This window comes from Alexandromys fortis, unplaced genomic scaffold (genome assembly GCF_014885135.2).
Source record: "Alexandromys fortis isolate MF-2015 unplaced genomic scaffold, M_Fortis_MF-2015_v1.1 scaffold_14, whole genome shotgun sequence".
Taxonomy (NCBI): domain Eukaryota; kingdom Metazoa; phylum Chordata; class Mammalia; order Rodentia; family Cricetidae; genus Alexandromys; species Alexandromys fortis.
This window is the reverse complement of record NW_026067910.1, coordinates 1,607,008-1,633,901: the sequence shown is the minus strand read 5'-3', so window position 1 is coordinate 1,633,901 and position 26,894 is coordinate 1,607,008. Positions and strand designations below refer to the sequence as shown.

At 41.3% G+C, this 26,894-nt stretch overlaps 1 protein-coding gene across 2 annotated transcripts in view; it reads left to right on the top strand.

Annotated features, from left to right (window-relative positions):
• Nucleotides 1-26,894, top strand: part of Lama4 (laminin subunit alpha 4) — a 143,991-nt gene that overhangs the window by 104,517 nt on the left and 12,580 nt on the right. For both annotated transcript variants that reach the window (XM_050138019.1, XM_050138018.1), the window contains exons 19-32: nt 1,389-1,568; nt 2,256-2,401; nt 3,103-3,265; nt 4,188-4,321; nt 5,493-5,664; nt 8,462-8,593; nt 10,251-10,393; nt 12,974-13,112; nt 13,531-13,668; nt 17,363-17,496; nt 18,354-18,515; nt 19,283-19,430; nt 24,154-24,344; nt 26,206-26,395. In XM_050138019.1, coding sequence (XP_049993976.1) covers nt 1,389-1,568; nt 2,256-2,401; nt 3,103-3,265; nt 4,188-4,321; nt 5,493-5,664; nt 8,462-8,593; nt 10,251-10,393; nt 12,974-13,112; nt 13,531-13,668; nt 17,363-17,496; nt 18,354-18,515; nt 19,283-19,430; nt 24,154-24,344; nt 26,206-26,395 — 2,172 coding nt within the window. The remainder of the gene's footprint in view (nt 1-1,388; nt 1,569-2,255; nt 2,402-3,102; nt 3,266-4,187; nt 4,322-5,492; nt 5,665-8,461; nt 8,594-10,250; nt 10,394-12,973; nt 13,113-13,530; nt 13,669-17,362; nt 17,497-18,353; nt 18,516-19,282; nt 19,431-24,153; nt 24,345-26,205; nt 26,396-26,894) is intronic.

The window sequence follows — 26,894 nt, the reverse complement described above, 5'->3', positions numbered from 1 at the left end:
AAGGAAAGGAAGGGAGGGAGGGAGGGAGGGAGGGAGGGAGGGAGGGAGGGAAGGAAGGAAGGAAGGAAGGAAGGAAGGAAGGAAGGAAGGAAGGAAGGAAGGAAGGGAGAGAGGAAGGAACAAGAAAGAAAGAAAGAGAGAAAGAGAGAAAGAAAGAAAGAAAGAAAGAAAGAAAGAAAGAAAGAAAGAAAGAAAGAAAGAAAAGGGATATTTTTAAGAACAGTTTTTGTTGGGGTTTTCTTGATTCTTGATGATGTTATTCAGTATTACTTAATTACTTATATGGAATATAATATTGGTTTCCTGGTCACCAAAAAAAAGGTCATTTTCTAAAGAAAGACTGCCCAGCTGCTGGACACTGAGCTCCGAAGTGAGATGTTTTTCACACACACACACACACACACACACACACACACACACACACGCAGCCTTCTCAGACTCTTCCGTCCCACACACTGCTTGAGAATTTGTTGAGGTGTATTGATCTCTGCTCAGCCGACAGCAGGAAAGAGCTGTGCTCTAAGCGCTGAAGAACAGAATCTCACACTAGCTGAGTATCCACATCAGCCATATTGACATAAATACATCTATTTGTTCAGAGAGGTTTGTACAGACAGCGTGGATATGCACATTATCAAATGCCCCCAAAAATCTCTCGCAAATCAAATCAGCTCCTAGTGTCGTCCTGGGCCTCTGAGAAATGCGCTGAAAGTGCTCTTTCCCTTTCTGAGAAACATTCCAAGAAACGGTTTAAGGAAGTTCTTATCACAGCTGCTACAGGGAGAGAGCCAGGGCCTGGAAAGTTACCCCCTTATTTCGGGCAGCGTGTTTATTATGTCGTTTTACCGAACAATACTACTGAGTGGCCTGGTAATTGCGTGAAATGGCCGGTGTGAGTCAGGGGCCATGCCGAGACCCTGACTGTGCACGTGCGGTCAGGATGCTGCCCACCACTCTGTTCTACACTGCTTTTCCTCTGCCCTTGGGGAAAGAATTTCAGCAGCTTTAGTACCCGAGATGAGTTATACTTCTCCCAAACAAAGAATTCATCTGTGCCTTACAGAGACACTGGGAACTGTAAGAGCAGTCGAGTGGCCCTTGATCTTGTTTAGTTCAGCAACCTGCGTGTACAGTTCTTGTCTGGGCCACTGTGGGAGTCACGTCTATCATCCTTGGGTCTACTTGGTCATCTGCTCTCTGCTCTCTTCAGTCCATTTCAGTCTAAAACTATCGCGTTGTAAATCTGCCCTAACTTCTTCCTCTAACTGAGCGAGAACGTTTAAGTAAATAAAGGGATGGAGGCAAGTAGTGGTCCCTCCAGACACTGTGGGAGAGCATTCTGCCCCTCTTCTCGGAGCACTTTTAATGGAACAAGTTTGTCATTCCAGATCCAAGTCTCCATGATGTTTGATGGCCAATCGGCCGTTGAAGTGCATCCCAAAGTCAGTGTGGATGACCTGAAGGCTTTCACGTCCATCAGCTTGTACATGAAGCCTCCTGTGAAGCGGCCAGAGCAAGCTGGGAGCTGGATAGCGGATCAGTTTGTCCTCTACCTCGGAAGCAAAGACGTAAGAGCATAGCGGAGGCTTTAAAGGAGATAGTGTTGGCCCTGCCTTGAACAAAAATTCCAAAAGAGCAAACAAATTTCCACTGTGGTAATAAGGGCCAGAAATCATTTCAATGGCAGGATGCAAGCTGGGATTGAAAAACAAGGGATCCCAGGAGTAGGGGGGTATGTTTAGGGGATTGCTTCCTGGCGGCACCCTGTCTCTAACTTGAGAGAATCTGGACAAAGCATTTGAAAGGCCTTTGGAGTAACTATACCCATTGTCAATGCTGAGTCCTACTTAAAGATGCAGACAGACTGGCTTTGTCAAGGCACATGGTCCCTATGCTAACCTGACAATGCTGGCACACTTCTGGCAGTGATCGCGTTCCCATGAGCCTTCAATAGTTCTCCCCTCTCCTCACCCTCCACCAACATAGCAGCGTTCCCATGAGCCTTCAATAGTTCTCCCCTCTCCTCACCCTCCACCAACATAGCAAGCACTTAGAGCCACGGACAGCACAATCTGATGCAGCCCCAGCGAGGATAGAAATGAGAGCAGATGCCAGGCAGTCTGGAAGGGCCCGAAGTTGCTTGTTTACAGCAGCCCTTCAGACCTGTGATTGAACTTTGCAGAAACGAAACAAATAATACCGTCTGTGTGGAATATCCTTATCAGTCTTATGTGAGTGATGTCTTGATATTTCAGGCTCAAAAAGAGTACATGGGTCTCGCAATCAAAAATGATAACCTGGTATACGTTTATAATTTGGGGAACGAAGATGTGGAAATTCCCCTGGACTCCAAGCCTGTCAGCTCCTGGCCTGCTTACTTTAGTATCGTCAAGATTGAGAGGTAAGGTGAATCCATGACAAGTGACTTATGTGCGCATTTCCGTAGAAATCTATTGCTCTCTCTCTTTCTCTCTCTCTCTCTCTCTCTCTTTTTCACTCACACACACACACAGAGACACACACAGTGTGTTGGACGTCATATGTATTTCTTTCATCTTACTCCTTTTCTTCCATTATTCCTATATTTCTTCCCAAATACCTGAGTAAAACATAAATACCAAGAAAAAAATTATCACTTATAAATAGCGACCTGATTATTGGATGGTTTGACCTTGGCGTAAGTTAAAATTTACAATTACATCGTCTGTTTCCCTACTTTCATTCCGTCGCAGATATTCTGTGTGTGTGCAACCCTGTGATACAATCAGACACCTGTTTTTTCTACTTAAACCTATCTTTAATTAATTTATATAAAGCATTACACTCTTCAATCTATGGCAAACATTTTAGGTCTTTCAGATGACCAGTAAGTAGAGCATAACCCGCCAGTTAATTTGACTACAGTGGAGGTATGTGTAGGCTAGTTTAAATCTTAAACCTTTAAGAACCTGCCATACTTTCAGTGCCAGTACAAATTCGTGTTGCTTTTTTTCTCGCGGATCTGTTCTCTCAGTGGTGAGCTTTCATTAACATTTTGTTATAATGAAAGTATTTTCTCCAAATGGCCAAGCTGAAGCGGGTGCCAACCCTTTCCCTCACCAGGGTAGGGAAACACGGAAAGGTGTTCCTGACAGTGCCCAGTCTCAGTAGCACGGCTGAAGAGAAATTTATTAAGAAGGGCGGGTTGTCAGAAGACGACTCCTTGCTGGATCTGGCCCCCGAGGACACTGTGTTTTATGTCGGTGGGGTGCCTGCCAACTTCAAGGTAAGCTATGGAACTGGCTGGCTTGGTGCAAATCTGCAATGGCTTCTTTCCAAATGTATAAAGCCCAGATCACTGGGGGGGGGGGGGCAGGGGGTGGAGTCGGAAACAATTTTAAGAGCTCAGTCCAATGGGTGCTCGAATTCTGGACCAGAATCTCAATCTAGTCTCTCCACCCATATATGTGGTGTCTGTTTACTTTAAAGTTACAGCTGATGCTTGAAGATTAACTACTGTCATGTTGAAATAAAAGTCTTTATAAAAAAAGACATTACAAAACCCCTGCAGTTTCATAATAATGTCATGTGATGTCATTTTGTAGTATCATGATGTAAAGGTAATCTGCTACTACTATGTTGGTACCTTAGATTTTCACTGGCTTGGATCTAGATTTCAGCATGGCCCATGGCAGTTTCAGATACTCTTACCTGAAATATACAAGCCCGGTATAAAACATATGAGATGAGAAAAGCTAAGACCTGGGGGAGAACAGGAGACCTGACGAAGAGTGGATAAAGGAAAGGCCCAAGAAGATAAGAAGTCCGTATCAGGCCTTCCATCCAAAACTGTTACTTACAGTTGTAGGAACATTGTTGACCCTCTCTTGAGAATTATTCTGTCTTTGTATGAGATCAGGAATACCCACCTCACAGAATCGGTGTGATAATTGGTTTCCATTGTGAACTTGTTGTTTAAGGTGAGTAGTATACATAGCTCATACCCAATAAACACCGGTTCTCCACAAAGATAAGTGAAACCAACAAATAGCTGTTTTTTTTTTTTTTTTAAGTGATCTGGCATACTGACGCAAAGGCTGGTGCTGAGGGGTGTTCTTGTCAACGGGCGGGTCCCTCGGGTTCCTGCTCCACAGTGTCTGCATGAAACATGACCTCAGGGGAATTGATCTTACCCCTCTGTCTCACAGCTCCCTGACAGCTTAAACCTGCCCAGCTACTCAGGCTGCCTGGAGCTGGCCACGCTGAACAACGATGTGATCAGTCTGTACAATTTCAAACACATCTATAATATGGATCCAGCCAAGTCAGTGCCGTGCGCCAGGTAAGAGACCGTTAGGAGCGTGAATGCCTTTAGTAGTCAGGCAGGGCGGTGGTCAGGACAAGCGTGTGCCATTGCACGGCTTCTCAAAACTTGTATGGGAGAAGGATGTGTGAAGTTGTGTAAGTGCCAGGCCTGAAAAACCTGCTTCTGTTTTCCTCTGCCACGGATGAGCATGGCAGCATTGAGATTCTTCATATATATATATGATGGCATATACATATATGTGTGTATATACTTGTATATATGTGAAGATGTTTAAATATATATATTTGATTTAGGAGTCTAAGGTCAGAGGTTTCCTTGAAGACTTCAACTGTCCCTGTGTGTAAGGTGAAGAGGAATGTCTGGGACCAGCCTCGACAAAAACACCTCCTGCCAGTATAGGGGCGTGGGGATTTAGAAATGTTAATAAAGAACAGGAAGAAGCATGAAAAATAATATAATGGAGAAACATAGAATAGTACCAGGGGGGAGTTCCAGTGAGTACTGAAATCACCCATGTTTATTTTCCAATTGCTTACAATACCCCTGACCCAAATACCAGAAGGTAGGAGTAATACAAAATAAACTGCACTAACATGGTACAAGAAAAGGAGCAGACCAGTTGAAGGTCACGGGCTATATCTATAGTTAGACATTCTGCTGCTAGAACAAAACAAGTCACGCTCACACCCTAGACTAAAACATTCTGTAAGCAAACTACTCCCTGGTGGAATTCAATGCTATCTCCTTAAGGGAATCGGAACCTCAGTTGGATCCTTAGACTTTAGTTTGAGGTAAAAACATATCTACTTCTATATTCCTGAAATACAAGGTCTGTGTATTAGCCACACTTGCTTGAGAGAGCAGAACTCTCTGATTTAAATCTAGGTGGGACCTTTGTTTGAGGTAGAAACACAATAACCTTGAAGAAATCGAGGTAAGTTCAACCCCTCTGACATTTGGTCAAGGTGGAAATAGGCTCACATTTTTGAGCCTCCACAGAAAAAAAACTCATTTTAAAAACTCCATTAGATTCATTATAAATACTTCATCTCTTCCCTGTGAACAACAGAGCTTCCCTTGCGTGCCATCAGGACAGGGAAAGATCTTCTGAGAATGGGTTCAAGGGTCTCACTTAAGAAGCATAACCAAACCTGTAACATGTGTGTGACTGTGTGCTCCATTTCAGGGATAAACTGGCCTTCACTCAGAGTCGAGCTGCCAGCTACTTCTTTGATGGCTCCAGTTACGCTGTGGTGAGAGACATCACAAGAAGAGGGAAATTTGGCCAGGTGACTCGCTTTGACATAGAAGTTCGGACACCAGCCGACAATGGCCTCGTGCTTCTCATGGTCAACGGGGTGAGTACAAATGGAAGCCCTCCTTATTCCCCTTTATTTTTTTTTACTCTTTGATATTAATTTTTCTTGGAACTGCACCCACACACACAAGGTTACACCTATATGCCGTGCCATCAAAATGAGTATCTAGTTCAGAAAGGAAAATTCGATTTATTTTTCTCCAGGGAAGCTATGGCAGCATTAAATAGAAGCAGTCCTGGGATGCACTTCTCTACGTTTCAGTTTCAATATATATTAAATATGCCCTTTCATAAGAAAAAACTTGGAAAAAATTCAGCACCAAGATATAGTATATATTAAGATATTTCTCCTTCTATGTGCTGTAGATGAGGCAAATGCAGACATAAGCATGTCGTGAAACACTCAAAAGTCATAATAAAAATAATAAAACATATTAAATACAAATGTAAATATAAATATTTTAAATAAAATTGATTTATTCTCATTTACTAATAATATAGAAACCTAAACTCGCTAAAAATATCTTATCAATAATAATATTGGTGAGAATGATGTAATAAAATGTGCTAAGTATTTCTGAATGTCTTTTTTTACTCTTTGTGATACAGTGATTCAAGAATGACATCCTAATCCAGTTTTTTCATTACTGTTTTATTAACTGTCAGAACTAGATAGAATTCCTCCCCCATATATGTGTGTATACATGTATATGTATGCACGTATATACATATATATGAGACATATATTATTAGTTGTGTCTGCTAAATCATATACTTTTTTTTTGTTTCCTGTTCTACCTGGCCCAGGTAACCTTAGCTATTTGGCTAGTTCATTTTCTGTCCCCATGTCGGGGCTTCTGAGCAAATCAAATATTATATTATCTTGGAAACTTTAGTAAAATTGCTCCAAATCACTAAACATCTTCTTTTAAAGGTATTTTAACAGATTAGAAATTTTTTCTCATAAAAAAATATTTTGAAAGTACAAATATGATTTAATCCTGTGACCAGAAGCTGAAGCTTTTCACGAGACGATCAATTGTACTGTGATTTTGTGTGGCAATATAAAATTGCTGCTGCTTAAAATATAAATATATATTCCAAAGATTGGAAAATAGTACAGATGTAAAAGTGTTTACAAAAAAAATAAGAAACACAAATCATATCAACTAGTGGGATTTACTGTGGTGTTTCCATACACACACCCATCAGACATTGGTTACCTTTACCCACCTTTCTTAGTACCACTCTCCCTCTCTAGAACCTGATGGGAGTTTTTGATAGGTTGTGCATTCATGTTTTCATCAACAAAAACACTTAACAATAAAAAAATACCCCCAAAATGTTTTCAAACAACTATTTATCTATAGCATACTTTCTGAGAAAGAGAGGAAGGAGGAAGGGAGAGAGAGACCATGTTACTTTCTAATCCATTGTTATCATTCCCTTTATCTTGAGGTGACATATCAACTGTGTTTCTTGAAATAGCCAAATTTTGTGCTGCTTAAAGACATCCACCATTACATATAACATTGAGCCATTTCAAACAATACCTTTCATAACTAAGAAAATGTCATTTAAGTTGTCAGTACTGTCAAAACTTCACAGGAAGTAACCAGCATCCTGTCCCAAAATGTTTGCATATTACTCCTCATCTCAGCACAGAATGATTGTCAAAATTCTGGTTTCTAAGTCAGATCATCAATAAACCCCCACAAGGAGGACACCTTGGACCCTTCAGTTCAGGAAGTCTGTGAAAGTCTGGTGCAATGATGAAGTGAAGACCCAGGGCCAATAATCTATATCAAAGATCACTTTCTTTCTATATTTCAGTTAGGGTTTGGTTTTTTTTTTTTTTCTGGTGTGGTTGTTTTGGTTTGGGTTTTGTTTTTTTCAAGACAAGTTTTTTTCTGTGTAGCCCTGGCTGTCCTGGAACTCACTTTGTAAAATAGGTTGGCATCAAACTCAGAAATCTACCTGTCTCTGCCTCCCAAGTGCTGGGAGTAAAGGCATGCGCCACCATCACCCAGTTATTTCAGATTTTTTAAGGATGTAAATAAAAGTTAAGACCTTTTTCCCCAACCCCAGGGATTGTTTCCCATGTCAAGAAATAAACAAACTTCAAGAGATCACTTTGTGTAGAATGAAGATTTTACCATGATACTTTATTTTTTAAATTTATTCAAGTCTTGTATCTATGAATTATCTTCTGAAATGAGAAAACCCAACCAGCAAGTTATTTGACAGCTGCTGAATTATGTATATTCTTTAACATCATCTGGCCCAAGTACATTCTAATTGCATCTTCATTTATGCAAATCCAGTGGCTCAAAATAATTCGGAAAAGACCTTCTTTTTCCTGTATCCGTATGGGTTGGCACTTTGGAGGAATTCTTTAGTCTTGGAATGATTTTTCAGTATTACCAATTTCATCCTCAAATGAATACAATTGCACCTTTGGGACTATTATATTTTTAAAAGTTGCTTAATGACCAGGCAGTTTAAAAAAAAAAAAAAAGCATGGTACTTTGTTTTGGAGAATTAAGAGTCAGTAACGTGACTTATTTTTCCATGCCGTGGTTTGTAGGGTAACATAAAAACAAAAGAAAATAGGTATTTTAAAGTTTGTAAAAATATTAGTGCTTTTAGTAATCTGTAAGAAATAAATGCTGATGGGAACATTATTGTCATTTTCCTTATTATAAGAATTTCATGAGACTATTCTTCAAGGAATTTCATTAATAAAGAATTTTAATATCATTCCTCAAACTCAGCTACATCTGCTCCACTGTCCTAACAGTGGTTGCTCCTGTCTTACAGTTGCTTTCTCTCTGCAGAGCATGTTTTTCAGCCTGGAAATGCGCAATGGCTACCTACATGTGTTCTATGACTTTGGATTCAGCAACGGCCCCGTACATCTTGAAGACACACTGAAAAAAGCCAAGATTAATGATGCAAGATACCATGAGGTACTGTCATTGCACTTTGGGTGTGTTTGGGTTTCGACCCTTACATCTGTGTATCTGACCAGGTGGCCAAATACCGTGAGCGGAATAGCAAATTATTACAGTCACATCTGAAGTACATTTGATATGCCCTCATCTACTCGGCCCCAGGAAAACACATTTTGGAATTTCTAACAAACGAGTCAGTGGACGTCCCCTTGTCATTAAAAGGGGTTCATTGACCAAAAGTCTCTTGTTAATATTAAATGTCTTGATTACAATAACAGACTGACAAAATGCTCTGTGTGTGTGTGTGTGTGTGTGTGTGTGTGTGTGTGTGTGTGTGTGTGGTCTGTTGAACATGTCAGGGTTCAGATGCATAGCCCTTATTATTTATACTTTGAGCCTCATTAATATAAAAAGGTAATATAAGTAAATACAAAATTTTCTCTTGAATTTGGTCTCTAGAATGTAGCCATGCTAGTGAGTCCCTTCATGAAGAAGATCCCAGAAGTAGGTTCATTAGTCTTGAACCATATTTATAGTCCATAGAAAATATCCTTCTTCTACATCTTCAACTACTTTAAATACATAATTTAAGAAGACGTATAAAAGATGTAATGTCTCCTAAGTTGGATCCAAATGCAGTTGTTAGCCAGCTGTTTTTCTTTCTCAGTTCTTTCGTGACTTTCAATAAAAGAAGGACTTGACTGTTCGTCTGACCAGCATTTTTGCAGATTCACTAGAACTACTCACTGTCGTTTAAACAATAATTCTATATTTATTTCTACAAACCCAGTACTTCACAATAATACACAAATGGTGCAAAAAACTGACACTTTGGTAGCCTGCATTCTACAACCCAGAAAGCGCCTGCTTAGGCTATAGTGGCGCTGCCCAGGGACTAGAGAGAATGGAAAATGAGGAGCTGCCCAATGTATAGAAATATATTTTAGAGAATACATGAATATATTTTAGAGTTCTTCTAAATAACACAATGCTATTACAAATACCAATAATTAGAATGTGTTGCTGGACATGTAATTCAGTGGTAGAGCTCTGTCCTAGCAAGTTTCAGGCTTGCTATTTTAAACACTCATATAGCTATAGTCATACACATTCATGAACCCACAGAAGATTTGGGCTCCATTCCCAGCACCACAAAAGAAAAAAAAACTTATTATTAAGAGGATAGATCTCATAATATATGTCTTACACATACCCCACAAGGGAGTGTTATGAAGCAATGAAACTTTAAGGAATATTAGATATTGTTCATTTGATTGGGCTGGTGGCATAGTGGGTGTTTTCATAAGTCCAAACTTAAAAAATTGTGTTACTTCTCAAAATATGTGTGGTTTTGTAATCAAGGATGTCTTAACGAAGCTTTTTGTTTTTTAAGAAAAGATATATGAAAAAAATAAGACTTGTAGAAAAATTTATCCTATGCTAGTTATTTTTCCCAAAAAGGGGCCCTTCCTTAGGAAACATAAACTGTTCATTTACATTACATAAAAGCCATAATTCTCATCTTTGTGACTAAATGGGAAAATCTATTCCCTATCTTGTGAACAAACAAGAACACTGGTGGTTACAACCAGGCTAGTTAAAATACATTAAAATGTTCTTTAAAAAACAAAACTAATTGTTAAAGAGCCTTACAATGCATCCTTTCTTCCAGATCTCAATCATTTACCACAATGACAAGAAAATGATTTTGGTAGTTGACAGACGACATGTTAAGAGCATGGACAATGAAAAGAAGAAAATACCTTTCACAGACATCTACATTGGAGGTGCTCCCCAAGAAGTTCTGCAATCCAGGTAAAGCCCTCTTGTTTTGTAGCTTTTCACTGCTAATGATATACTAATGAGTATTCGATACCCAGTGGTCCCATGACAAGCTTGAGCATCCTTGCTTGCTGCCTTTGCACATCTACATAGGTATAGACAAACGTATCCATCGACCCGCAGGCCACCTACAGCCAGCCCTTTGACACCCTTAAATCAGCATCTCATGTGTGTAACTTACTCATGTCATTCTCATAACATTACTCTTAGCACATAGTCTCCTGCAGTATTTCTCAAGAAGAGAAAGAGTAGAAGATAACATATCATGTGGAGATGAAACAGCGTGCATATTTTCACTTCTTATTCAGTCTTTAAACGTATTTTGAACTCACTAGTATCTGACAGTATGTCCATTCTTGCGGGTACCCATGAGGCCGTGCTTTGTGTGCACTGACACATTGTCCTGCTGTATTCAACAATTCAGCTCTTTCTATGCATTAAATTCAGAGAAGCAGAGCTAGAGAGATGGCTCAGTGGTTTAAAGCACTGGCCGCTCTTCCAGAGGACCTGGATTTGATTCCTCACACCCACAGGGCAGCTCACAACCATGTGTAACTCCGGTTCCAAGAGGATCCAACACCCTCTTCTGGCCTCCATAAGCCATGCACATGGTGCATAGACATACACACAGGCATAATACCTGCACATATAAAATTGAAATAAGTAAACCTCAAAATAAATAAATTCATAGAAACAGAGATCCTTAAAGCTTAAAAGCAGTTTTGAGATTATCCTGTATGGTGACTCTTGTTGGAGTAACCTGGAGAGCTTTAGACATAAAGCCCCTTGCATACCTAAATTCTAACTACTCTGAAGTCAGGCCCCAGCATTTAAAGAATGAAAAAAAAAATCCCCTACTTAAGCAAGAACTGATGATGGAATCCACCCCTCATCTAACCAAAACACCCTTCCCTATTAGCATTTACTTCTCTGTTAGCATTACTTCTGAGTAAATTTAGTGCTGTACGAATATTTACCTCAGAAGGCTATATACGTATTTATTACTTCAGAAGGCAATATGTGTGTATTAAGATTTCAATTGTTATAAAGTTCTTATTTATCTTGAGTCCAATCCTTTCATGTTGCAAAGTACCATATCTGAAAGAAAGTGCCCCACTTTTTTTTTTTTTCAAATTAAACACCTCCAATGCTGTCCTGTGGGAACTTACCACTATGTCTGCCCGCTGGGTAACACACCCCTCCAGCTCTGACCTGTGGAGGAAGAACACAGCAGAGCCATTCTTCCTCAGCATAGTTAATCCACTGTGATTTGGTCCAAACCACTTTGGCATTCATTCAGTACCAAGTGGCGTGTTCTTGGGCACCTCCTATATACCCAGCAAGACAGAAACTAAGTCGAGCACTGGACAAGAATGCCATCCCTGATCAGAAGGATAAGATGTCTCTTACTTCCACTTTTTAATGAAAATAGATGTTTTTCTTGCAGTATATTCTGATGATAGTTTCCCCTCTTCCTTCTCCTCTCAGTTCCTCCCCACCTCCCTTCCCATACAGATTCACACCCTTCCCATCTTCTGTTAGAAAACAAATAGGCTTCTAAGGAATATTACTAAAATAAGATAAAGCAAAATCAAACAAACCAGAATAGGACAAAACAACCAAACAAGAAAAAGCACAAGAAACACATACAGTTGCAGACACACATGTGGGTTCCCACAGGAATCCCCTAAAAGTCACAAAGGCAGAAACCATGATAAATATACACAACACACCTGTAAAGGGTTTTTTTTTTTAAGTGCCCTGACTTAACATCATGAAACGAAGAACCTCCAACAATGTTGTTTAAATCATTTTGTGTTGGCCATCTACTGCTAGGCATGAGGCCCTCCCTTAATAATGGTTTATTTCTTCAGTGGGATTCGCTTGGAAAAAATCCTATTTTTCATTTGCTTTCCCGATATCCAGTGGTTATCAACTGGAGATAGCTTCTGGGTTAGGAATAGGGGCTTGTGCTCATGTCTCCTTTCAGCTCTGGGAACCCATCTGGTGCAGGCCTGTGTGGACCCTGGGACCCAGACCCCCAGTCTGGCATTCTCTAAGACCCATCTCTGCTTTTCCTTGATTAGACTATGCTACAAATAAGGCCAACCCCATTAGTAGAAGTCTGAAAACACAAGTTCAAGTCCTAACTTAGTATTTACAATGTAATTGTTTTTCTAATTCCAATAAAATTTCTGATAGCAGAGTATTTTTTAATCTGTAATACATCAATTCAATCTCAAGACTCTAAAAAAAAACAACTAGTGTTTCCATCTATATCGCTTGTTTGTTATAAAGATAGCAATTGACAATGTAAGCTAATTTTTTTTCAAAACTATAAAGAAGTAAACAATTGTCTTGACTTGGAGCAAAGTCCGTTACACACCAAGGTTTGACACAGCTCGACACAGCTGTGTGCTTATCAAAACAGAGCTTGAGAGCTGATGGTTTTAAAGCGGCTATGACGGTAAGCAAGCAGAGCTCTGAAGGGGCTGTACGCAGTGCAGCGTCGTCAGCACAGCTGTGCCCATGAGGACTGCTTTCCTTTTCCAGGACCCTGAGAGCACACCTTCCCCTAGATATCAACTTCAGGGGATGCATGAAGGGCTTCCAGTTCCAAAAGAAAGATTTCAATTTACTGGAGCAGACAGAAACCCTAGGAGTTGGTTACGGATGCCCAGAAGACTCTCTGGTAAGTACCATTCAGCCAAGAACTCTTTCAGGGGTAAACATCACTTTTGACAGTGAGATCAACCTCCTCTGCTTGGCTGGGTTCCTTTCTGCTGCCAGGAGAGAGAAAACTCATTAAACTAGAAAGGCTTGTGGGACTCGCCTGTCACCTGTGCAGCTGCGCCAGCCTCCAGTGGATGGGGCATCCACAGCCCACAGAGGCTGCTCAGACGCTGGTGGTCACTCGGGTGTAAGGAATGGGAAAGTTGAAGTCCAGCTGCTGTAGGAACACAGGAAGAAAGCCAGCGTGCCTGAATTCCAGCAGAAACCAAATTCAAACACCAACTGCTTCCCCGGCAGCAAGGCTCTTGTATGTGAAAACTGATATAAACGGTCCATAAGTGCCAAAGAAAACACTATGTTTACCTTTTCTCATACAGATATCTCGCAGAGCATATTTCAACGGGCAAAGTTTTATTGCTTCGACTCAGAAAATATCTTTCTTTGATGGCTTCGAAGGAGGTTTCAATTTCCGAACGTTACAGCCAAATGGGTTACTGTTCTACTATGCTTCAGGGGTAAGTACTTGTTTCCCTCTGAGGATATTCTGTATAGCTGTTTTGTCTATCAGAAACAAGTTTCGTGCAAGTTGAAAGTGAATTTTGATTCAGATTTTAGCTCACAAATACACAGAGATTATCAGATGCTAAATATGCAATACACATATTTTCAATATATTATTAATTCTTTGAAAATTTTATACAATGTATTTCATTATAGTCTCACACACACTCATTCCTTTTCCTAACTACTCCTGTTTCATCTCACCTCCCTCCCTCCCTAACTCCAACCAATGTCCTCTTTTTCTATACATAAAAATCCTTCTCTGGGGCCTCTCCATGCTGTGGTCACCGCCATGGTGGCCGCCATCCGGCCTCGGAGCAGAGATGCTGGCTGTGTGCAGTGTTGGTGAGGTTGGCCAGGCTTCCTGAAGATGGAAGTCCCTCTGTCCATGTTCAGGGACCGCAATACTGGGGAAGCAATCTGCTCCCAAAATGTTATGGCTGCAGCTTCTATTGCCAACATTGTTAAAAGTTCTCTTGGGCCAGTTGGCTTGGATAAAATGTTGGTGGATGATATTGGTGATGTGACCATTACTAATGATCCAACATTCAAGTCTGCCTTGTGTGCCCATGTTCTCCTGGGTATGAGGCCAGCCACTGGAACACTGTTGACCTACAGAGGCCATACCCTTTAAGAAAACTGACTCCCTCCTGCAGAAACCATCAACAGACTGCACTTCCACAGTTGGGGTGGGGTTCATGAACCCCTTCTTCTCATGCTAGAATGTTGACTGGCTTGATGTTTTGCAGGTCCTATTAATGCCACCACAGGTGCTCAGGAGTGTAGATGACACTTTGGCTCCAGACTTCCCCAACCTCTGGCTCTTTATACCCGCTCTCCCTTGATGGTCCATGAGTCTCATGGGGAGGGTGTGACACAAATGTCCCATAAATTTACACTCTGAACACTCTGAGTAATCGTAAGCTTCTGGGTTGACTGCCATCCACTGCACAAAGAAACTTCTCTGATGATATCTGAGAACTGTACTATTCTCCGAGTGTTGAATAAGAATTTAGAGGGCAGTTAGATACTATGTCTGCTTAGCTGAATGACAGTAGTAAGTTCTCCCTGTAAGCTTCCCAACCAGAGGTTCTTGGCCATGTCAACAGTACAAAGCATGTGTTTGCTTCTATAGACCAGCCTTAAATCCCAAAAGACATCAATTGATTACATCCATAACATTCATGCCACTATAGCAACCATAGACATATCTTAGTGTGGAATTCAGACCTCTCCCTCCGGAGCTGATGGGTAGAATTCAAAGAATCCGTAGACTCAATTGTGGAAAATTGTATCTTTATTTTCTCCAGCTGAAATAACATTTTCAAACCACAGTCATATTAGCACTACCTCTAACTTTTTCATTGAACAAAATTACACATATTTTTCACTGGACATTACAGTTGGCACAGACATTTGAAAATATCATTTTTGTTCATTTCTACTAGTTTCAAATATAGAAGCTGTCAGGTCTATTAAATCTATTAGTTGATGTCTTTATATGGAAGAATATATATATCACTATATATCACAAATTCCTTATTTGACCATTTTGAGAACAATATTTCAATGTAGTAAATCTCCTTCCTATTCATGTTTATTTTGTCTTAAACATTTTAGGTTATTGCTTTGTGAAAGAAACCACATATATCCACAACCTGCCAAAAGCATGACATTATCCATGGAAGCACCATAATAACAATAGCCTCTGCATGTAAGAACAAACATATTGGTGATTTAGTTTATAAATTAGAAGGAAGTTGCACTCTTCTTTGCCTATGAGTTTACAACAGGATACTCAAGCTCGGTTTACAAAACTTAAGCCAAAAATAAAAGACTGGGCTTGTGGCTCAGTGACAGAGAGCTGGCCTACCCTGTGTGATGCCCACTTCAATCTTCAGTCCCGTGAAAATAAAGCTCTGTTGAGGTTTGGTGATGCTAAGATTCAGCCAATAAATTCTCTGCCTATACCACAGTTTTTGAAAGCAAATTTTGCTTTTTACAATTACCTGTATCTGCCACCTTTTAAAAATTTGTCTCTTTTGCTTGTGTATATTGGGAGAGTTAACACATGGGTGCTTGTGCATATTGAGGTCAAAGGACAACCTCAGGTGTCATGCCTCCTCAAGTACCATCTGACTTGGATTTGTTTGGTTTTGTTTTTGAAAAGAAGTCCCTCACTGGCAGCGTGGCCAGTGAGTCCCAGAAATCTGCCAGGCTCCATCTGCCCAGGGCTGGGATTGCAAGTATATGCCACCATGCCCAGCTTTTCGCATGGGTTCTGGGAATCAAATGGGCTCTTCATGCTTGTATAACAAGCTCTTTGTAGACTGATGAACCTCCCCTGGCTCTGCCATTTTTACTTTCAATGTAGTTTAAATCAGTAGCATCCATGTGGATTTACAGAAAGTGTTTTGTAGAACTTTTGCCCTCAACGCTTGTCTCCGAGTACCCTTGTCCATTAAATTGTTTTCTGTCACCGTCGGTGGTTTTGGTGTGCAGCTGGGGTTTGTGGACTGACAGCTGACTTTAAAAGTCAGTGTACATGTAAGGGAAGGGAAACCACATCATCATCCGCCAGTGTTTTGAAATGAGCAGTGAGCAGATTCAGAAAACATGTAACTTCTGCTTCTTGAAAGGTCTCTACTATCTCGATGAATCAAATAAGTGAAACGTTTTTAAAAAAAAAAAAAAAAAAAAAACATACTAGTGAATTAAGTCCAGCCTCTTCATCTACTTGCATCCTCCAGGAGGCTGAAACGCTCTCTTTCAAGGGGATCAATGAGAGCAATGTGATAGAAATGCATAGGTTAGGAAAGTACTGAGACTAAGCCATCTCTTGGCATGACAAAACCACCAAAGGGTTTCAGCTCAAAATGTGGGAGTATCTTTTTTCCATTGAAATATGTGAGTGGTGGGAATGGGGAGGGAGAGAGAGAGAGACTACAAGAGACTACAAATATATTCTACCATGTTTATCCTTCCATGTATACCTACCATGTGTTGAGGTCAAAGCACAGCTCTTAGGCATCCATTCTCACCTTCCTCCACCTTGTTTGGAGACAGCTCGCTCTTGGTTTTCTACGTCCATGTGTACTCCAGGTTTGCAATACTCCTATCGACATTTTCTGTCTCACCATAGCAGTACTGTATTGCAGATGCATGCTACTGGATCTTGTTTTTACATGGCTTCTGGGCTTCTGAATTTAGGTCATCAGGCTTTCTGGGCAAGCACATTCACCCACTGAGCCAGCCCTAAACCACATCTACTTTCATAAGCCACATTAATTTAGGCAAAAGTGTTTAGTTGTGGCAACTCACAGAAATTATCATATCAGCAAATTTTCTGCACACCGTGTGTTCCTTTAAGCAATACCATCAAGTGGATTTTGAAAACATGTCCAGTTTTTTTTTGTTTTTTTTGGTTTTTTTGGGTTTTTTTTTTGGTTTTTCGATACAGGGTTTCTCTGTGGCTTTGGAGCCTGTCCTGGAACTAGCTCTGTAGACCAGGCTGGTCTTGAACTCACAGAGATCCGCCTGCCTCTACCTCCCGAGTGCTGGGATTAAAGGAGTGTGCCACCACCGCCTGGCAACATGTCCAGTTTTTATCCTGAGAGCCCTACTTAAATACATGTGCTTGTATTTCAGTCTGATGTGTTTTCCGTCTCTTTGGACAATGGGACTGTCGTCATGGAAGTAAAGAAGACCAAGGTTATGTCGGCAGACAATCATTACCATGACGGGCTGTCCCACTTCGTCATTGCCTCCGTCTCACCTACGAGGTATAGCTCCTCCCTTCCTGTACTTCCCAGCAGGATCTCCCTTTCCAGGGTGTGCTTCTGTCGGAATCACTGTGGCTCCTAGGCTGTGCCGTCGCTTTTCTAGTGTTCCAAAAGTAATGGAAGGAACAGCTTACCTTCTTCCCAAAAAAAAAAGATGCTATTCATTTTCAAGAGATACTAAAGAAACCATCAGAAAGTTGCTTAACCAATACAGACACTTTGGGTGGGGTCAATAAAAAGATCCCTTTTCATCTCTGTGCTGGCAGTGCACACCAAGGACTTGGTGAATAGAGTTTCACATAGAAGGGGTTCAGCCAATACTGGTTGTGTTTAGATTTTTTAATCTAAACAGTAAAGGGTGTTACATTTATGACCACATTTTTAAAAGCTCTAGGTTCATCTTTTAACATATATATTACTGGGATTTCTTTTTCATAAAACAAAATGTTTTGAAATTTAAAAAAAACCCTCTGTTGGAGACTGCCGCTGCCCTGACTCTGTGTAGAATATTCCCGTCAGAAGTAAACGGTGGGATAGTGTCTGCAGACTCTGCTTCTCATGATCAGCCCCCACTGTGCTGGCCAATGAAACTGACCTCAGGTACATGTGACGACTGCCAGAGGTGGGCTCTGGTTCTCCCTAAAAATCTCTCGGCCTGGAGATTTAAATTCCAACCTCTGTTTGGAGAACCCGTCTTACACATAGGCGTGTGTAGTCATTTCCTCCTGGACCTCCTGAGGAATCTGTCTTTTCATGAAGGAGACATTCCATTTCGGCCCTGTGAGAAAACCTGGATGTCTGATGAAAAGTAATGTTTGGGTGAGATGTGCTGTGTATAAAACCTCTCTCCTTTGCAGATATGAGCTGGTGGTAGACAAAAGCCAACGGATTGAGACTCTTACAGGCAAAAAAGTGGAACAGATTCAAACAAGCGAGAAGAAGTTCTACTTTGGCGGCTCACCCATCAGTCCTCAATATGCTAATTTCACCGGATGCATAAGCAATGCCTACTTTACCAGGTATACTAATTTTTAACCAGCGAATGGGCCTGATTGATATTGATCAATACAGTAGTGAAATGTTTACACTAGAAAATTGATAATTATGAAATTTACGGTCCTTACCAGATAGCAATTAAAAGTTCATGCGCTTGAGCAACTGACTTACTTGGGATTGTAAGTCTCTTGCTCTTTGGTTCCTGTATTGCTGTGGCTAAGCAAGCCTTCATTTCTTCACCTGCAAAACACAGATAACAAGAGCACCTGCTTGGTAGGCTTGTCACAGAAATTTACGAGACAATACACATTAAGTAAGGTATCTTGTTCAGCACTGGGTATATAACAAGCTATAAATATGATATGCACTTTATTTTGTGCTGGCTATTAATAGGAAACTACAGGTAAGCATTCTGAAATCTTTGTTCAAAGTTCAAGGTCTTCTTAATTTAACGCCTGGCTTTAAACAAAGTCACTGACCTAGATCCTTAAGAGACAACAGAGGCTCTGAGGATACAAGACAAGCAAGGGAGAAACTGAACACAGAAGGGAAGGGACACAGGCATGATCCTCGTCACTCAGAGTATAGAGGAAAGGACAGCTGTCAGTCGGAATGTGGAATGCCCAAAAAAACAGTGTTAGTTGACTGAACGCTAATTAGGCTTCCTGTTAAGATAGGTTAGGATCTAGCACACGAACTCACATTTCCACCACCGCAGGGTTTTGCCATGGCTTTCATCACGTAGTGACGGGCAGCATTTTTAGGATGATTTTCCTCCTCTTATACACAGGCTGGATAGAGATGTGGAGGTGGAAGATTTCCAGCGTTATTCCGAGAAGGTCCACACATCACTTTATGAGTGTCCCATTGAGTCATCGCCATTGCTTCTCCTTCACAAGAAAGGAAGAAATTCCTCAAAGCCTAAAACAAATAAGCAGGTAACCAACCGCTAGCACTGTGCGGAATCCACAGTGGCCCTCGCTCTGTTTACTTACAATCCCAGACGTGGTTGCGCTGTGGACCCTGCTCTCGCTGATGCATGCGCCCAGGTAGAAGAGGATTCTAGTAGCAGCAGATGGCCCAGCTTGTAGCATGTACTGCCCCAGGGATTGCTCTCAGAGGAGTAGAGTCTGCTGTTTACTTCCAGTCTTAATGGTTTTGCATTAAAGGCGATCAAAATAGCTCTGCTCTTAGCATTGTGTGTGTGTTTAATATATACTCTACTTTTAGCAATAATTTTCAGCTTTTGTCAATAGTCATGAAAATCATTAAAGTTTATTTTACCGTAGCACAAATAATAAAATCCCAGAGACAGATATTGGGGTTCATGCTGAAGTTCAGAAAAGCAAAGCAACCAAGCCACTAGAGAGCTCTTAGCTCTACCAAGGCTCAGACAAACCTCAGACTGCAATGAGCTCTTGTCTCCTTCTGCCTTGTATTCCTCTCTCCACCCAGCCGTATCACTCCTGTCTCCACCTTGCTAGTGCTGGGATTGAAGGCATGTGACCCCTGAGTGCTGGGAACACTTTGTATGAGTTCTCTTTCTCTTTTTAGACAGATGCAATCTCGTGTAGCCCAGGGTAGCCTTGAGTCCTGAGATTAATGGTGTGTGCCACCACTCTTCTGGCCTCTGGTGGCTTGGCTCTGCACTCTGATCTCCAGGCAAGCTTTATCTACTAAAACACGGATAAGATATCACTACATTTTACCTTCTCAACCTTTGTGTTCCTCCCCCACCCCCATGCATAGGTGGATGTGAACGGCCCATTCGTTAAACAATGATCTGTGAAATTTCACCTCTGACCACCGTTCTTTCTTATTTACTCGTGCACATGATTTGGTTCTGTTACAAACGAGAGCCCTGGTCCCTTCCCATTCTCTCCGTCCAATACTCCCGGCTCCCTCCTTGGCGCAGGTTCAGCAAAGTTCCATCGGTGCTCCTGGTCCTGCACCAGCTTCCAAACAGGGCTCCTGGCTTCTCCTTTGCCCCCTTACCATCTGTTCTTGGCACAGCATCCAGACCCCTATGCGTGCACACCTTCTCGGGCACTCATGAAAGTGCCCCCGCCCCCAGTGCACTCAGCAGAACTCCCGAGCCCCTACAGTTCCCGATAGGTCCTGTGTGATCAACACCCTGTCGCTCTGTTCATCTCATCATGCTCACTTGCCCGCCTCACATATTCTCCTCCCCCACCAGCCCATTACCAAAACTGGCCACATTAGCCACCCCCCTCCCCTTTAAAATTTTTAGTCAGTCTTTCCTGTCTCCACTTCCTCTCTTCTCTCAGTTTCTCTGTCTGCCTATTCAATGCCACAGCCTATCTACTGCCTCTGACCAGATTGTCCATATTTTTGCCTTTTCTGGTTGTTCTTAATCCCATGGGGAGAAAGTGTAACTAAGATTCATTTAACTTATGAAGATGTGTCAATAACTACAAAGAAAAACTGGCCACCTCTGTTTTAAATGAGTGTTTGTTTGTTTGTTTGTTAGAGACAGGGGCTGTCCTGGAACTCACTTTGTAGTCCTGAACTCATAAAAATCCTCCTACCTCTTCCTCCCAAAAGTGCTAAGATTAAAAGCATGTGCCACCCAACCTTGGTTTGAATTTTTATCAAGGGTGCATTAAAGGGTTTGGATTGTAAGCAGAAGTTTATGTCCTGCCAGTAGCTCCCAAATAAACACACTGAGGCTTAGTATTCATTATAAATGTTCAGCTGGTAGCTCAGGCTTGTTACTGGCTAACTCTTATGCTCTGGACTAATGCTCTTATACACTGTAAAGATTCATCACTCGTATTAGTTTAAAGAATGCTGATTGGCCAGTAGCCAGGCAGGAAGTATTGGCAGGGCAACCAGACTAAAAGAATTCTGGAAAGAGGAAAGGAGAGATGCAGTTACCAAGCAGACACAGAGGAGGCAAAATGAGAATGCCTCACTAATAAAAGGTACCAAGCCTCATAGCTAAACATAGACAAAAATTATGGGTTAATTTAAGATGTAAGAGCTAATTAACAATAAGCCTGAGCTAATAGGCCAAATAGCTTATAATTAATATAAGCCTCTGTGTGCTTCTTTGGTACTGAACAGAGGTGGGACTGTGTGGGACAGAAACTTCCATCTACACTCTTACACTAAAATTAATAAATAATTCTTACCTATATTTAACCACTTGACTTGGTACCTTTTCTCTCAGTACAGCATTGTCATCCTGTTTCTCTCTGTTGACTTGCAACTCTGACTCTTCCCTTTTCCTTCCCATCATTTAGTTTGGCTACCCTGCCTACACTTCCTGCCTGGCTGCTGGCCAATCAGCATTTTATTGAACCAAATTGAGTGACAAATCTTTATATTGTACAAGAAGATTATTCCACAGCTTTGGATTAGAATAATTTATTTTCACAATCACTTCCTCTGAGTGTATAGTTAAATAAATTTTTAGAATAGATTCCAAGAGATAGAATTACGGGATCAAGACAAATCACATTCTCCAAGAGGTAATGCTAATTGTATATTTCCCCACAGGTACTTGAGAATACCTGTCTTAAAAAAACTATGTTCCATGCTTAAAGTTTTTTCAAAGTTTTGTTTTTGTTTTTTTTTTTTTCAAAGTTTTAAGATGAACTTTATGCTTTAAGATGAACTGGAAATTTTTCATTTGTAATATAACAGTGTGTTCACTGATAGGGTCACTGTGGGTAACTAGCCAGCCACTCTTTTCGAAGAACTGACTCCCTACACACCCTGTAAGTCCTGTGGTTCAGGATTGTGACACCCACTCCCTGGATAAAGGTGATCAGACCAGTATGTATGCCCTTAACTGAACAGGCCTACGAAATCCTCTTCCTTGGGAAGGAACCTAGAAAGACCAGCCTGTTCTGATTGACTACAGAGTACTGTAAGCCTTAGAGCAGATGTGTACAGAGAAAGGAGCTTTCTAGAAAGAATAAAAGCCAGAAAACTGACCTGAAGAGACAAGAGAGAGGGAGAGCAAGAACAAGGGGAGAGAGAGAGAGAGAGAGAGAGAGAGAGAGAGAGAGAGAGAGAGAGAGAGAGAGAGAAATGGAGTTGGTGTTGGTTTTATTCTTTTTAATATGTGTAGGTCTGACACTTCACCAGGAATTAGGGAGAAGGGTAATGATTGCACTCAATATAACTGAACCCCTTGCCAGGCTTTCCAGCCCTCCCTGCTGCCAAACATCTCCCTGTCAGCTTCCTGTGTGGGTCAGATCTGACCACTCCCTGCTTTAAAGCCTGTTTGGCTCCTCATTGCCTAAAAGCAAAACTCTACCTCTAGCCCATCATTTAAAGACAAACTTTCTCTCTGTCACCAACCTGATTCCCAGTTTCTTTTTGTAGACCTGCCTCTCCAAATTATCAGCTCTTAAACATCAACTATCGTCCCCCACCTTTCTAGTCCCTACCACATGGCACCCACAGAATGCCCACCACATAGCACCCACAGGTTGCCCATCACATGGCACCCACAGGGCGCCCATCACATGGCACCCACATGGCGCCCACCACATAGCACCCACAGGGTGCCCATCACATAACACCCACAGAGTTCCCATCATATAGCACCCACAGAGTGCCCACCACATAGCACCCACATGGCGCCCACCACATAGCAACCACAGAGCGTCCACCACATAGCACCCACAGATTGTCCACCACATAGCACCCACAGAATGCATGCAGGAACATTGATTTCTTTCATCTTCACCTCTACTCATCCAATAAATGTTTGCTTTAAATAGTGAATAAACTATTACATACTTGATTTTCTCTACACTTTTATTTTGCCTCAGAAATAAAGATGACATAATCATTAAATATTAGTCAATAGTTTCACAACACTACATTTTCGCATCAGTGGGGCAATTTAAAAGGCCCAACAGATTATCCAAGAAAAGAATTCTATTCTAAAATGTTCTTCAATATTGATTCTGTCACATAAAATTTCGTTATACAGCCGTTGCCAAAAATAACCCTAAATATTTTCAAGCTTTTTAAAGATCTATTTATTTTATATGTATGAGTGTTCTGAGTGTGTGCATGTCTGTGCACCATGTACGTGTCTGGTACCCCAGGACATCAGAAGAGGTCATCAGATCCGTAGGAACTGGAGTGAATGATTGCTATGAGCTGCCGTGTGGATACTGGGAACCAAACCCAGGTCTTTTGGAAGTGAAGCCAGTGCTCTTAACCACTAGCCTGTCTCTCCGGCCCAGATATCTTAACATTTTACACAGCGTGTATGAGCGATACTATGTGTTAATGTGATGTTGTGTGGCTATGTGGAGATTTTATTGATTGATTCTCTCAGGGTTATTTTATTGCCAGCTTTCCCATCGGTCACTATTATTTAAGATATTTATTTAATTTAAGCGCTAGAGCAGTTTTCTCTAAAGTTGCACTTGCGTGCTGGTTTGCAATCACAGACTAGAATCCTGGGTCTGCTATCATGCCGTGTGGTTGCTGTTGCTATCGCTTGTTTATGCTGCTACAAGGAAATGTAGCCTGATCGTTCCTGAACAGAAAACTCACGAGGAATAGCCACTTTGCAAATTTTGTATTCTTATTAAGGATAAAGACGTTGCATGTTAAATTTCGTTACCAGTTTCAGGACTGTCTTCTCTCCATTTCACTCGTTTCCTACAGGGAAAGAAAAATAAGGATGAACCTCCTGCCTGGGATCCTATTGGCCTGAAGTTTCTAGAACAGAAGGCTCCAAGAGACTCTCATTGCCACCTCTCCAACAGCCCCAGAGCAATAGAACATGCCTACCAGTATGGAGGCACAGCCAACAGCCGCCAAGAGTTTGAACACGTACAAGGAGACTTTGGTGAAAAGTAAAGGAGTGCACTGTCCTTCTAGAAGCTTCGCGCCATGCTCCATCCTTGTTTGTCATGGGCACCTTTCTCCTACCTTTCCTTCTATGTCATCTTAATCCTGTGTGTGTGTGTGTGTGTGTGTGTGTGTGTGTGTGTGTGTGTGTGTGAAAGTATATGCTAAACAACACTTGATTCCTGCTTTCCAAGAAACTGCTCACACTTTCCCTCCCAGTGGAAGGCACATGGAGTAGCATCCTCACAGTTTACCAAGGCTGTTCCAAAAAGAGGCCTCTTAACCAGGGAAAAGCCAGAACAGCCCATCAGCAGACTTGCTATCACCTTCCCTTCCCCACTTAAATTGCATGCAGATTATGAATGAGGATGCACCCAAACGTCTAGTGATCAAGAGGCACAGAAAATACAAATGTTCGTGTACATCTGTGGCCCTCCAGCTGCCTCAAACCCCATTCTTTGCAAATCTCTAATGACTCCCTGTTATTAAAGATTCATTTTCATAGTGTTTATGTACACAGCAGGCAAAATCTGCATTTTCATATGCTTCATGAAGGAGACTTAATAAACGTGCCTTACCCACACTTGGAGCTAAAGTTCTAGGCAGATTTCTTCACATACATTTTCCACCCCCTTGGGTGGCTGCTTTTGACATGTGATATTTGTTCATAGTATAGACTCCATACCCTTCTACTGGGAGGAGCTTTAGTCTGTGATTTATGTATGATATAAACAATATCTCTGTGAAATTTTCTCTCTGCATATTAATTACTCATGGCTATTTATCCACAGAGATAAGTTAATTTAACATGTTGGCTTTTAGTGTTTACTAATTTTATTAGATAGGATTCTCCAGAGCAGTGGTTCTCAACCTGTGGGTCAAGACCCCTTTCACAGGGGTCACCTAACACTGTCGAAAACCAGATATTTGAATTATGATTCATAACAGTAGCAAAATTACAGTCATGAAGCAACAACAAAAATAACTTTATAGTTGGGGGTCACCACAACTGAGGAACTGTATTAAAGGGTCCCAGCCTTAGGAAGGTTGAAAACCACCGCTCTAAAGAAGCTGATAGAATGAATATATATAGATAAAAAGAGGATTTGTTAGAGAGACTTACAGGCTGTGGTTTGACTAGTAAAACAATAGCAGTCTCCCAACAGAAAGGCAAAGAACCCAATTCTTTGTACTACCCATGAGGCTAGTTGTCTCAGATGGTCTTTGACCTATGTCACAGCCCCAAAGCACAAAGGAATATCTCAGCAGCAGGGCAGATGAGCTTGCCAACAAGGCTGATGGCGAGCAAGGAAAGAACAAAAGCTTCCTTCTTCCGTGTCCTGGTCTATCAGCAGGCCTCCAGACAGTGTGACCCAAATTCGTGGGGGGGGGTTCTGACCTCAGAAGACTCAGATCTAGGGTGGCTCTCCCACCTCAAATAATCCAGCCAAGAAAAATCCCTCACAGATGTGCCCAGCTGGTTGGATTCCAGTTAATTCCAGATGTGGTCAAATTGACAAGATTAGCCATCACAATTAATCTTCAAATCAAGACACCATAAGATCCATAAACAAGACTGTATGGAATGTATAACAGACCTGTAGAGAAAGTAAAAAAAATCACATGTGTGGGATCCTCTAGGCCTGAAATTTCTAGAATAGGTCTCAAGAGGAATTAGCATCTTTGAAGTAACCATGCCTACCCAATAAAACTCATTAGCTTGTAGTCAGGGATAATTTGAACGAAGCTCTTTGGAACTAAATAGAATGACTATTCTTTCTTGGACTGTATTCCTTTGAAATGTTATGTTGACCTATTATTCTCAGTCTTGCTTTACACATGGTGACTTCGCTCTTCCTTTACCAGATCTCAGTTTTCCATTCGTCTGAAAACCCGGTCCTCACACGGGATGATTTTCTATGTCTCAGACCAAGAAGAGGATGATTTCATGACTTTGTTCTTGGCTCATGGTCGCTTGGTCTTCATGTTTAATGTTGGCAACAAGAAGCTGAAGATTAGAAGCCAGGAGAAATACAATGACGGATTATGGCATGATGTAAGTTGAGTGCAGAGACTGGTACTGTCAGCAAACATTGGCCACTGCCCTGGGGATTGCTGCTGATTCTATACTACTGGCCTGATAGAAATAGCCACGTTAGGATTCTGAGGCTGAGCACCCAGAGTTCGATTTTAAGAGTTTAATAATTGTTTACTTTAAAAGTCTTGAACCACATATTTAGATAATCACAGGCTAAGAATAATTATCTCAACCAAAGTGCCAGTCATCAGCATGAACTAAAGTTTGGTTTTTAATGATTTTTTTTCCTTTTTCCCCACTTAACAGTAAGCTAAGTTTATAATTTTTGACAACTATTACTAACTTTCTTTCAAAAAGTAATCTATGGGCAATATGAAGTGAGCAAACCCCTTGGAAGACAGGCTCTTCCGATGGGGAGTACCTGACGACTGCGGTGGCCTACCTGACGACTGCGGTGGCCGTGGGATGGAATGGCAAGAGTACACTGCACACAATGTGGTAGTTAACTGGAGAATGT